The sequence below is a fragment of the Pseudoliparis swirei genome, chromosome 3 (assembly GCF_029220125.1).
Source record: "Pseudoliparis swirei isolate HS2019 ecotype Mariana Trench chromosome 3, NWPU_hadal_v1, whole genome shotgun sequence".
NCBI lineage: Eukaryota > Metazoa > Chordata > Actinopteri > Perciformes > Liparidae > Pseudoliparis > Pseudoliparis swirei.
The window spans coordinates 6,692,155-6,705,677 of record NC_079390.1 but is presented as its reverse complement, the minus strand read 5'-3'; the positions used below and the strand labels follow the sequence as shown (position 1 = coordinate 6,705,677).

Below are 13,523 nucleotides of genomic sequence, written 5' to 3'. Positions count from 1 at the left end.
ACAATTTTTTCGAAAACTTGTAGATCAAAAATAAATTAGAAAAAAAAAAAAAACCTGTTCCCCGTGTTCCTGGAGTGTCTTCCTTTAATCGTGTGTATTTATAAATATTTAATCTCCCGGTATTAACGAGGACTGCACAGTATTGATTTGTTGTGTTGGCACCACAGGAGAGAGGACGGTCTGCCATGAAGACAGCAGCTTTTTATATGAAAAGGTCAGCCTTGTCAAATACAACAGACACCGCTCCCACAATATGTCCCAGATAATATGTCACGTATACAGACAGACAAGAGGACACACACATTTGTGCGTTCGTGGTCACACTTGCTTGCTTGCTTGCTTGCTTGTAGTTGTCCATCGAAGCCGATGATGACGTCCACTTCTGACTTTCAGCGGTGAGTTTTCTGGTGGCTGTATAGTCCTATCCTGGATCCACAGGTCTTGTCGCAGGTGGGACATGCGTATGTAGTAGTGGTGGTCCTGGCAACCTTGGTTGTTTTTCTTGTATGCCTTCTTTCCTGCCTCCTGGCTGTCCTGTCCTCCTCCAGTGCTGTGGTCCCGTCTTGGCACATCTGACGCCAGGTGTTACGGTCAGCAGCCAAGCCCTCCAGGTCCCCTGGTCTGATTTTACATTTCTTTAGCGCTGTTTTTATCTGGTCTTTATAGCGCTTCTTCTGCCCTCCAGCAGAGCGCTGGCCTTGGGCGAGCTGGCCATACAGCACTTTGTGAGGCAGCCGATTGAGGGGCATCCTTATAACGTGCCCCAGCCATCGTAGCTGGTAGTGGGTGATGGTGGCCTCCATGCTCCTACAGCCTGCTCTCCTGAGGATCTCGGTGTGTGGCACTCGGTCACGCCAAGTGATTCCTAGCATTCGCTGGAGACAGCGGATGTGAAAATGCTCCAGGGACTTCACATGGCGGCTGTAAGTGACCCAGGCTTCACAACTGTACAGGAGGGTGGTGATGCACACTGCTTGATACACAGAGATTTTTGTATGGAGGTATAAGTTCTTGTTTTGAAAGACGCGGCGCCTGAGTCTCCCAAAGGCAGCTGATGCTTGTTTGATTCTGTTCTGGACCTCATTGTCGATGTTATTGTCCTCAGAGAGGATACTCCGAGGTATTTGAATGATGGTACTACAGATAGATGCTTATCATTGATGCTGAAGATGGGTGGCGTGGGTGGGATGTTGGTGCTCCACTGACAGACTACCTCTGTTTTGGTGATGTTGATGGTCAGCCCCATCCTGCTGTAAGCCTTCACAGCTGCATCCAGGACAGCCTGGAGGTCTTGTGGAGTGTGAGCCACCAGAGCGCAGTCATCTGCATACTGCAGCTCAAGGACCCTCACTCTGTGCAGCTTGGTGGTGGCCTGCAGCCTCCTGATGTTAAAGAGGTTGCCATCGAGCCTATAGACTACTGTCACCCCGCTGTTGTCCTCAATTTCCTTATGGAGAAGCTGGGTGACGCATAGGAGGAAGATGTTAAAGAGCACTGGTGCTAGTACACACCCCTGCCTGACCCCTGTGCACACAGGGAAGGAGGCAGACTCTTGTCCTCCTATTGTCACCCTAGCATTCATACCATCATGAAACTGTCGGAGGATGTTGACAAACTTGTTAGGGCATCCAAACCGGAGCAGGATGTCCCACAGTAGGTCTCTCTGCACACACATACACACACACACACACATAATGCTGCTCTGTCCTCTGCTGGCATTTCAGAACATGTTGATCTTTACAGAGGAGGAGAGTCCCGGACTAACTGACATCTGTTTATCACATCTGTCCACGTCACTGACGCACACACACACACACACACACACACACACACACACACACACACACACACACACACACACACACACACACACACACACACACACACACACACACACACACACACACACTCTCTCTCTGGCTGAACACATGCCGGCACATTCGCTTCATGGTGTATCGGAACTCTCTCCGTCCAGTAATCACTCCCCGGATCAGCATGTTTCCATCATCTTCCTTTTTTTCTTCTTTTTTTACCTCGCTGGCCGCACAAAACCTAAAACACTGAAGAAAAAAAAAAGTGAGATGAGGGGAGTCTGAAAACAAAAAAAGTAATATCCACTTCACAGCCATGCTGCGGCTAAATCCAGCTTCATCCTCCATCTCCCCTCTCTCTCTCGCTCTCTCTCTCTCTCTCTCCCTCGCTCCTTCCTTCTGGCGTTCCCTTATTGTGGGAATGTATTACAGGTGAGCTGCGTGTTCGCTTGTAAGCAGGAGAAACATCGATTTCCCCGCTCGCCTTTAGAGGATAACCAACAGATATAACAGTGTGCGCTGCGTGATAGGATGCCGGCTGCCTGGGCTACATCGACAAGATTAGCCCCGAGAACACACACAAATAATATGACAATCATACTACCTTTAAAATAAATATATACATATATATATATATCTGCGCACACACACGGCTTCAAAAATAGTGTGCTGGTGGTGAAGGCTCCTCTTAGTATGAAGGTTTTTGCCAAATGTGAACAAATGGTCCCCTGAGTTTGGATTTGAGATGAAGATGAAGATACCAGGGAAGGAAAGGTTAAGGTGTAGGGTCAACAGTTAGGGAATATAAAATATAGACAAACAATACATGAATGTTTGAGTGTTTGTTGAGATGTGTGTTTGTATTGTATATACAAATAAAATAGGGTTACATTTTTCAGTTGTGCCAACATCTGTAATCTAAAGAGCAAAATATAGCATTTTTTTTGTTTAACCTGTAACAATACTTAATTTGTTGTAATAAAAATACTTATTTACACAGTTATTCATAAGCAAGTGTAAATACTTCATGCTATGTACATTGAACCAAGCCCATTGTTGTCCGTAAACTGAGAGCAACTAGAACGGGCACTCGGTAGAGCGCATACCTTCGCATATCACAAGATTGGGCATTGAATTATGAACATGTTGGCATTAGTTGCATGCCAACTGGATATAAATTGACCGCGCTATGGTAAAAAGAAGATTTTGACCTTTTCATGACCTTGACCTTTGACCCGATCGATCCCAAAATCTAATCAAATGGTCCCCGGATAATAACCAATCATCCCACCAAATTTCATGCGATTCGGTTTAATACTTTTTTACTTATGCGAGTAACACGCATACAAATAAATAAATAAATACACGGCGATCAAAACATTACCTTCCGCATTTTCAATGTGAAGGTAATGAGTGTCCGATAACAGGAGCTCTGCTGTCTGACTCCAACTCATTCTGCTTGTCTTCTTCTCTCCTTCTCTCTTTCCTTTCCCTTCTCCTCGCTCAGGTTATGGCGGGGTGGAGTTACTGCTGGTGCTGTGTGGCCTGGATCTCTCTCAGCCCTGCCCTCGCAACTGCATCTGCTACACCTCACCGAGCACCGTCTCCTGCCAGGCCCACAACTTCCACGCCGTGCCCGAGGGCATCCCGGCCCAGAGCGAGCGCGTCTTCCTGCAGAACAACAAGATCCAGCGGCTGCTTCGCGGCCACTTCTCGCCCACCACCACCATGTTGTGGCTTTACTCCAACAACATCTCCTACATACAACCCTCCACCTTCCACGGCTTTGACCGCCTGGAGGAGCTCGATCTCGGGGACAACCGCCACCTGCAGGCTGTTGCCTCGGACACCTTCCTGGGCCTGGGGAGGCTGCACGCCCTGCACCTGTACCACTGCGGCCTCATCACCCTGCCTCCAGGCATCTTCGCCGGCCTCAATAATCTCCAGTATCTCTACCTACAGGTACAAGGACACTGCTCTCACACTATTTGATCTCTCCTGTATATTACATCTACCACCACAATCACATGTCGGTGGAATCTATCCATCAGCATGACTCAGCAGTTACCGCATATTCAGATTTATTTGAATTGGGCAAGGATTAAATGCTAGCTCGTTTTCGTGAGCACCAAGCAGCTCTTACATTAAAGTAACTAGAGCTTATGGGATGAATGATAGCAGTGCGGGAATTCATATGCAGGGTTGGGCTCCTGAACGCATCATCTCACTCTTCCGGTAAGCTTTGGTTGCCAGCTCAACAGCGAGCATGACTTCTTCTTCTCTCCCTCCCGCTCCCTCTTGCTCAGTGTGTCTCATGTATAGTTATCCCCCTGCCTCCCTTAATGATAACGATACATGCAACAAGTGTAGTTTATTTGCTAGGTTGGAGGCAGGTCTAAGTGGGTTAGATGCACGGCTCCGCGCTATCGAAGCTCAGACAGCTATGCTAGTTAGCCCGCCCTCTCCCGTAGCCGGCGCGGAGCTACAGTCAGCTGTTAGCTGTGCCCCGGCGGTAACCGTGCAGCCGGATGGTTGGGTAACTGTTCGCAGGAGTCGTAAGTCTACACAGAAGCCCGCTGTGCACCAACCACTTCACGTTTTGAACCAGTTTTCCTGCTCAGCGACACACCCGCTGAGGAACACACCCTGGTTATCGGGAGCTCTATAGTCAGGAACGTGAAAATAGCGAAGCCACGGACCACCGTCGTGTGCCTCCCGGGGGCCAGAGCGGGCGACGTGGAGTCTTGTTTGAAGCTGCTGGCTAAGGATAAGCGGAGATACAGTCAGATTGTAATACACGCCGGTGGTAATGACGCCCGAGCCCGCCGCTCGGAACTCACTAAAATTAATGTGGAATCGGTGTGCTTATGCCAAGACGTTGTCGGACACCGTAATTTTCTCTGGCCCTCTCCCAAATTTGCAGACAGACGAATTGTATAGCCGAATGTCGTCTTTCAACCGCTGGCTGTCGAGGTGGTGCCCAGCGAATAATGTGGGCTACGTAGACAACTGGAAGACTTTCTGGGGAAAACCTGATCTGATGAGGAGAGCTGGCATTCATCCCACGTTGGACGGAGCGCGTCTCATTTCTGCGAATATGACCAAGTTGATCACGGACTTAATCTATGACAACCCAGGGTTCAGATCAGGAACCGGGAGCAGAGTTGTAGTTTAACACCCTTCTCTGCTCTTCCATTCGAGCAGTTACCCACCCTTGACTTTAGAGTAGAGACTGTGTCTGTCCCACGGCCACTTCAATTAAATAAATCAAAAGTAAGCAGAAGAGGAGTCGTACACAATAACCTTATACAAGTTAACACAATTATTTCAGCAGTGCAACAAAATAGGTCTATTAAATGTGGTCTCCTAAATATTCGATCTCTGTCATCTAAAGCTGTGTTACTGAATGATTTAATATCAGATAATCACATTGATTTATGTTGCCTAACTGAAACCTGGCTGAGCCATGAAGAATATGTCTGCCTGAATGAATCGACTCCTCCAAGTCATATTAATACTCACATTCCTCGAGGCACCGGTCGAGGAGGTGGAGTAGCAGCCATCTTTGAATCGAGCCTATTAATTAATCCTCAACCAAAATTACACTACACCTCATTTGAAAGCCTTGTTCTTAGTCTTTCACATCCAACCTGGAAAACACTACAGCCAATTCAATTTGTGATTCTGTACCGCCACCAGGTCCATATTCAGAGTTTATATCTGAATTCTCAGAATTTATATCAAGTTTGGTTCTTAAAACCGATAAAGTTATTATTGTTGGAGATTTTAATATCCATGTGGATGTTGATAATGATTGCCTTAGTGCTGCATTCATCTCCTTGTTGGACTCGATTGGCTTCTGTCAGAGAGTACAGAAACCCACTCACAGCTTTGGCCACACGCTTGATCTTGTTCTTACTTATGGCGTTGACATTGAGCATTTGAACGTCTTCCCACAGAATCCTCTTCTGTCAGACCACAACCTCATAACTTTTGAATTTATACTACCGGGGTGTACTCCGTTAGTCAAAAGTTTCTACACTAGATGTCTAACTGATAGTGCTGTAGCTAAATTTAAAGAAGCGATTCCTTCTGTATTTGATTCGATACCACGTCTCAATATAACAGAGGACTCCTGGTCTAACTTTAGTCCGTCCCAGATTGATCATCTTGTTGACAGTGCCATAGGCTCTCTGAGAATGACACTGGACTCGATAGCCCTCTGAAGAAGAAGACAGTGAGGAAGAGGAGGTTTGCTCCTGGTATAACCCTCAGACCCGCAAACTGAAGCAAGCGTCACGAAAGCTTGAGCATATGGCGTTCAACTAATCTCGAAGAATCCCGCTTAGTTTGGCGAGATAGTCTTAAAACATATAAGAAGGCCCTCCGTAATGCCAGAGCAGCCTATTACTCATCAATAATAGAAAAAATAAAACAACCCCAGGTTTCTCTTCAGCACTGTAGCCAGGCTGACAGAGAGTCACAGCTCTGTGGAGCCGAGCATTCCTATAAACCTTAGTGGTAATGACTTTATGAACTTCTTTAATGAAAAGATTTTAACTATTAGGGACAAGATTAATAATCTCTTGCCCATAACCAGTGCCAATCTGTCCTCAAGTGGAATGGCCTTGGAAACCGCTGTATGCCCTGGTGTATATTTGGAGGGTTTTTCTCCTATCAACCGTGACCAATTATTTTCAACGGTTTCTACTTGGAACACGTCTACCTGTCTCTTGGACCCCATCCCGACGAGGCTGCTTAAAGACGTTTTGCCTTTAATTGGCGGCTCTCTATTAGATATTATCAATGTGTCTCTGCTAACAGGCCACGTACCACACTCCTTCAAGGTGGCTGTTATTAAACCTCTCCTGAAGAAGCCCACTCTGGATCCAGAGGTATTGGCTAACTACAGACCGATCTCTAACCTTCCCTTCCTCTCCAAGATCCTTGAGAAAGTGGTCGCAAATCAGTTGTGCGACTTTCTACATCATAATAGTTTATTTGAGAAATTTCAATCAGGATTTAGAAAACACCACAGCACCGAGACGGCATTGGTGAAAATTACAAATGACCTCTTAATGGCAGCAGATAAAGGACTCCTCTCTGTCCTGGTCTTGTTAGACCTTAGTGCTGCATTCGACACCATTGACCATGACATCCTGTTACAGAGACTGGAGCAGTCGATTGGCATTTCAGGCACGGCACTAATTTGGTTTAAATCCTATTTATCAGATCGATCTCAGTTTGTATTTGTAAACGATGACGCTCGATAACCACCAACGTTAATCACGGAGTTCCACAAGGTTCTGTGCTTGGACCAATTTTATTTACCTTATACATGCTTCCTTTGGGCAATATTATCAGGAAACACTCCATAAACTTTCATTGTTATGCAGATGACACTCAACTATATTTATCGATAAAACCAGAGGAGAGCAACCAACTCTGTAAAATTCAAGCATGTCTTAAAGACATAAAAACATGGATGACCTGCAACTTCTTGATGTTAAACTCAGACAAAACCGAAGTAATTTTAATCGGCCCTGAGCACCTCAGAGATCAATTATCTGGTGATGTGGATTCTGTAGACGGCATTGCCCTGGCATCCAACACCACTGTAAAGAATCTTGGCGTTATCTTTGATCGGGACTTGTCCTTTAACTCCCACGTAAAGCAAATCTCAAGGACTGCATTCTTTCATCTACGTAATATTTCAAAAATCAGGCACATCTTGTCTCAAAAGATGCAGAAAAATTGGTTCAGCGTTCGTTACTTGAGACTGGATTACTGCAACTCCTTATTAGCAGGCTGCTCTAATAAATCTCTTAGGTCCCTCCAGTTGATCCAGAATGCTGCAGCTCGTGTTCTCACTAAAACTAAGAAAAGAGATCACATCACTCCTGCACTAGCTGCTCTGCACTGGCTCCCAGTAAAATCAAGAATCACTTTTAAAATTCTTCTCTTAACCTACAAAGCCTTGATTGGTGATGCTCCATCATATCTTAAGGAGCTTGTCGTACCATATTGCCCCACTAGAGAGCTACGCTCACTAAATGCGGGACTACTTGTAGTTCCTAGAGTCTTAAAAAGTAGAATGGGAGCCAGAGCCTTTAGTTATCAAGCTCCTCTTTTATGGAACCAGCTTCCAATTTCAGTCCGGGAGGCAGACACAGTCACCTCGTTTAGAGTAGACTTAAGACCTTCCTCTTTGACAGAGCTTATAGTTAGGGCTGAATCAGGTTTGCCCTGGTCCAGCCCCTTGATATGCTGCTATAGGCTTATAGCTGCCGGCGGACGTCTTAGGATGCACTGTGTACCTATCTCCTCTTCATTCTCTCCTTACGGATGAATTTTCATCTCTCAATCACACGTTACTAACTCTGCTTTCTCCCCGGAAGTCCTTTTGACTTTACGTCTCATGGGGTCATCGGACCCTATGAGACGGCATAGATCCTATCTGCCTGATGGATCGTCTGGGTCGTGGAATTCCTGCTCATGACTACGCCACTGTCCTGTTGAGACTCCGCCCTCCTCCTCCCCACCGCCATCTGCCTGATGGATCGTGGAGGTCTCCATCGTGGAATATGCCTACTATGAACTATTCATACACTCTGTCATATTCATTGAATGTATTTTAACTCTAAATCTGTCCTTCTGTACACATTACATCTATTGCATCTGTCCATCCTAGGAGAGGGATCCTCCTCTGTTGCTCTCCTCCAGGTTTCTTCCTTTTTCCCCTGAAGGGTTATTTGGGAGTTTTTCCTGGTCCGATGTGAGGTTTTGGGGCAGGGATGTCTATGTGTACAGATTGTAAAGCACTCCGAGACAAATTTGTAATTTGTGAAATTGGGCTATACAAATAAACTGAATTGAATTGAATATGATCTCATTATTGACATGGTGTGTATGAAGAGAAAAGCTTCTACTGTAAGGATTGCTCCATTATTGATGGATTGATAAATATTGACACAGTGAGTGGCACGAAGGTTACAGCTCAGATGTTTGAGAGCATTCCCACGACATCTGCAACAGCTTGTCAAACGTACAGTTAGTGTGTGTGTGTGTGTGTGTGTGTCAGCCACAATCATTGCCGACAGGCCGACTTCCTTGAATCCTTCCTCAAAGGGCAAAGAAAATCCTTCTGACCCCTCTTATACTGCCCTCTGGAAGCCGTGCAGATCCTTCTGCATCAATAAATGTCACATTTTTAATTCTTTGCATAGCTCAACTATTACCTGTACACCAAAATCTGTACCAGACCAGAATACTGCTAAAACCAATATACAGTAAGATAAGTTATATTATTAATATTAATATGTTTTTCCAATAACAATATATTTTATATGTATATATATATTTTTTATATATATTTATATACTGACCCTCATGAACAGAGCCGAGTCCCCCACTGACCCTCATGAACAGATTTATTTGATTGTTGTTGTTTTGTTTGTCTGTCTATTGTACACACCAGCCGCCAAGTCAAATTCTTTGTGTGTCGACCACACGTAGCAAATAAATCTCTCTGATTCTGAGATATCATAATACAGGACATGTATCTTAAATTACTCATACGAAATCCAAGTGGTGTTCAATGCACTGCATCCCGTTCTAAACTTCTGTTTGTTTGTTTGTTTGTTTGTTTGTTTGTCGTCTCCTCCCATCCTTCCCCGACACCCTGGCAGGACAACCAGCTGGAGTTCCTGGAGGACGATCTGTTCATCGATCTTCTGAACCTCAGTCATCTCTTCCTGCACGGCAATAAACTGTGGAGCCTCCGCCAGAACACTTTCCGTGGCCTGGGAGTCTTGGACCGCCTGCTTCTGCACCAGAACCGCATCCAGTGGGTCGACCGCCAAGCTTTCCATGACCTGCGGCGCCTCACCACCCTCTACCTGTTCAACAACTCCCTCACCGAGCTCTCCGGATCCAGCTTGGCTCTCCTGCCGGCGCTGGAGTACCTGCGACTGAACGACAACCCCTGGGAGTGCGACTGCAAGGCGCTGTCGCTGTGGGATTGGCTGCGTCGCTTCAGAGGCTCCACCTCCACTCTGATGTGCGGCTCGCCGCCGGAACTGGTGGAGAAGGACCTGAAAACGCTGAAGAAAGAGGAGCTGCCCAGCTGCCCGTCAGCAGAAGGTAACGCGCACGGCGGCGCCGGGGAGACGGAGCACGGAGAGTCTTTGAACCACCTGAACCGGCACCGGAACCACCACACCCACCACCAGCGGCCGTACTTGCCGCACGGGGACCAGTACAGCTTGCCGTCGCCCTCGCCCCTGCCGCGGCCGCCGAAGGGGGGCCGCAGGAACTGTACCCGCCGGGGCCGCAAGGGGAAAGGGGGGCTGAATGAGGTGCAGGTACTGCAGGAGGGGGGGGAGAAGGACTACGCTCCAGATGGGGGTAAATACGATCCGTCCGGAACTGCGAGGAGGAAGAACAAGTGCATCCCCAGAACTTCTGTCGGCCCACCGAGTGGGGTCCAGAGAGCCAATAACGACGCGGGGTCACGCCTCGCAGGTCACACCTGGTGGTTACTCACGGCTCTGCAGCTGTCACTCGTCTCCGGCGTCCTGCGCTGAGACGAGACGCGGACTCTTTTGTGCTGGTGATCCAGTCGTTTGATTCATCGTCCTGAACCACCCGGTCCTGGCTCTTTAAATGAGGCATGTGTGCATCACTGTGTGTGTGTGTGTGTGTGTACGTGACTGTGTAAAAAAAAAAGAAAAAAAAAGAGAGAACATAATCAAATATCTACTGTCAAAGTATCCCTGCTGTATTAAGGCGGGACATCTTTATGAGTCATAATCAAAACATGGGAAAACAATTTAGCCTATTGCTTTGATGATGTCACCGAGGGAAACATCAGGAACACGTAACATTTGTCTCTGTGGCATCGATTGCTTTACTAAATCCATGCTTGTATAAAAATACCGGCGCATAAAATAACAAGCCAATGACTCATTCAAGCGAGAGAAACTCACAACACGGATCAAAACAGTTCAAGTCTGCGTCTCTGTGTTTAGCCCTAATGCTCTCTCAGTGCACCCTCCATCTGTCACTCACGCTGAGATGAAGACAGTCGTTCATAACTGTCACGGTGCTCGCTCAACAGCACCTTAAGGTCCACAAGCAAGATACCGCAGTCACACGTGTCAGTGGGGTGAATCCCCTTACTGTCAGAGCGGTAATAACTAGAATCACTGGATATCTAGTGATAAAGTCATTTTACTTGCATGTCTCACATGGTTATCCCACTTTGATGCACATCTTTACTTTTTTTATTTTTTATCACTGACAGTTCGAAAACTAGTCCTGTTAAAAGGTGTCTGTTGTCCTTGTGGAACACATCTACTTAAAAGCCATTCAGAAGCAACCTTTCATTGTAAAGAGCCAACCGGTCACAGTCAGTGTGAATGAGTGAGTGAAAGTCTGTGTAACTGTTTGTGTTGTACGAGTGTGTCCACTTAAAAAAATACAATAACCACAACAAAATAACACTAAAGCCATGCGGATAGAACGACACTAGATAGGAATGCCTAATGAGAGCCAAGAAGGACACACTATGGAGGTGAGGGATGGATTTATTCACTCCTCAAACTCACTGGCTACAAGACAGAAGCGTCAACGAGCCTGAGAGGCTAGCACATGATTTTGTGGCTCACAAAATGTGCAGAAACTGTTATGTACTGTCCTTTGAAATGCTGTGGAGGCTTATCGAGAAGAGAAAACATATATCCTTCATGTATAGAGGATTCAATCCAAATAATCAAAGGAAGGTTTTAAATGCTGGAAAAAAGGACCCTATAAACAGGGAGGAGTGCAGATGACCAATCACAGCACGACATATATATGTTTATATATATTTATATATATATGTATATATACATATATATACAAATATATATATACTGTATGTATATATATAACCAAATGTATATATATATATATATTTTTTTATATATATATATATTTATAAATATATATATATATCCTGCAATGGTTTAAACAACTGCATAACAAGAACAGCTCAGAGTTCGTGATGATCACCGGGGGACCAATGGGACTGACACGCTGCTTCATTCCTGTCCTCGTCCTCTCTGGTGTGCTTTTTGTGCTCTGAGAACAGATGGACTGGACAGTCTGTAAGCACTGAGTGGAGAGTTGGATATTACTGCTGCTACATCCGAGAAGACGGCCACTTTCCGAGGCTTTCTTCAGGAATTAACAAGGACAGAGAGGACTGTGGGACACACGGTGTTCTGGATGAACTGGAGCGGTTCAAGCACACACGACCCCAACAAAGCCGATCACCTTCACAGCCTTCCTGTCTCACTGAAAACTACTTAGCCCTCTGTTAGTGCAGGGATTTCAAATCCCCGAGCAGAGCCCCACAGGTTATGACTTCAGACCTGAACTATTACAGAGTCCTTCACTTAAAGTCTCAAGTGCTCAACTACAATAGGTGAACCCTGTACAGATACACACACGGGCCATCCAGGTACCTTAACTAGCCAATAATGCGAAGAAAAAAAAAGTATTTATTTCTTTTAGCATTACAAAGTTATACGTTATATTTTAAGAAGGAGCTGCCCTTGTATGGAAAATATGACTTAGCTAAAAAGCTCAAAAAATCGTGGCATGCTGACAAAAAGCACAAGACGTTATTATCAGTGTGGTTTGCTGGCGACCTGAACACGTGTGGTTTGGATGGGAATCAGAAAGCAGGGGCCACATTTGTACCCTGCTTGTGTGTGTGTTCCCGCTAAGCCACGCCTTTTTTTTAAATGTCTATCTATCTAAATGTTGGGGACGAACAGAGGCCTGTCACTGGTGTCATTCTTCTGACATGTAGGATTAGAGACCCTCTTCCGGTGAACTTTGTTTGTGCTGCTGTGATCCCACAGGTGATGTAAAATGGTGTCTGTTTATTCCTGTGAGGATGAGGATTTTTCTTTTTGTACAAAAAAATTAATTATAAAAAAAACAAGGGGAAACTCTCCGCTGTGTCTCGATAGTTCCCTCAGAATATAAATAAGCAGGGAGCTAAGAGCTGGAACTTTATTTTTTATTAAATAAGATTATTATCATTAATTTCATTGTTGTTTTGCTGAGTCATTCACGATACGGTACTCGAACACAACACTGGCCCCCTCCCGCTCCTCCTCTGTGCTTTTCTATCTCTCTATTCATCCCATGTGTCTTTCCCTCCCACCATCTCCTCACTTCCCTCCCTCCCTCCCTCCTTGCTTGCATTGCTCTCCCTCCTGCTTCGCCTTCTCCTCTCCTTTCTCGTCCATCCTCGTTGTTCCCTCCTTCTTCCCCTCTCTTTCCTTATTCTTTTTCTCTTCTCTCTTCCTTTGTGCAACCCAAATGTTTTTTTCTATGTGGTTATCCAGCAACGCCAGACTCAAAAAGCTGTTTATAAATAACATTAAACAGAAAGTGTCCTCAAATGACTGAAGTGGTCTGTGTTTGTTTGCCTCGCTTTAGTGACAACACGTGTGTGTGTGTGTGTGTGTGTGTGTGTGTGTGTGTGTGTGTCCACCGGTGTACCAAGTGTATGCCCACTGTCACCGCAGATCCAGCCTGACAACCGGCTATAGGGCCCAGGAAGAGGTGTGCCTCTGAGAGACAGTATAACTGGACTGCAGAGAGAGAGAGAGAGAGAGAGAGAGAGAGACTAAGGCACAAGGATTTGAAGGCAGA

General features: G+C 45.8%; 1 protein-coding gene across 1 annotated transcript in view; it reads left to right on the top strand.

Moving 5' to 3' along the window:
* LOC130190372 (reticulon-4 receptor-like 1) overlaps positions 1–11,619 on the top strand; it is a 98,638-nt gene extending 87,019 nt beyond the window's left edge. The window contains exons 2-3 of the mRNA XM_056409758.1: positions 3,319–3,773; positions 9,500–11,619. Coding sequence (XP_056265733.1) covers positions 3,319–3,773; positions 9,500–10,396 — 1,352 coding nt within the window. The 3' untranslated portion in view covers positions 10,397–11,619. The remainder of the gene's footprint in view (positions 1–3,318; positions 3,774–9,499) is intronic.
* Positions 11,620–13,523: the final 1,904 nt, after the last annotated feature.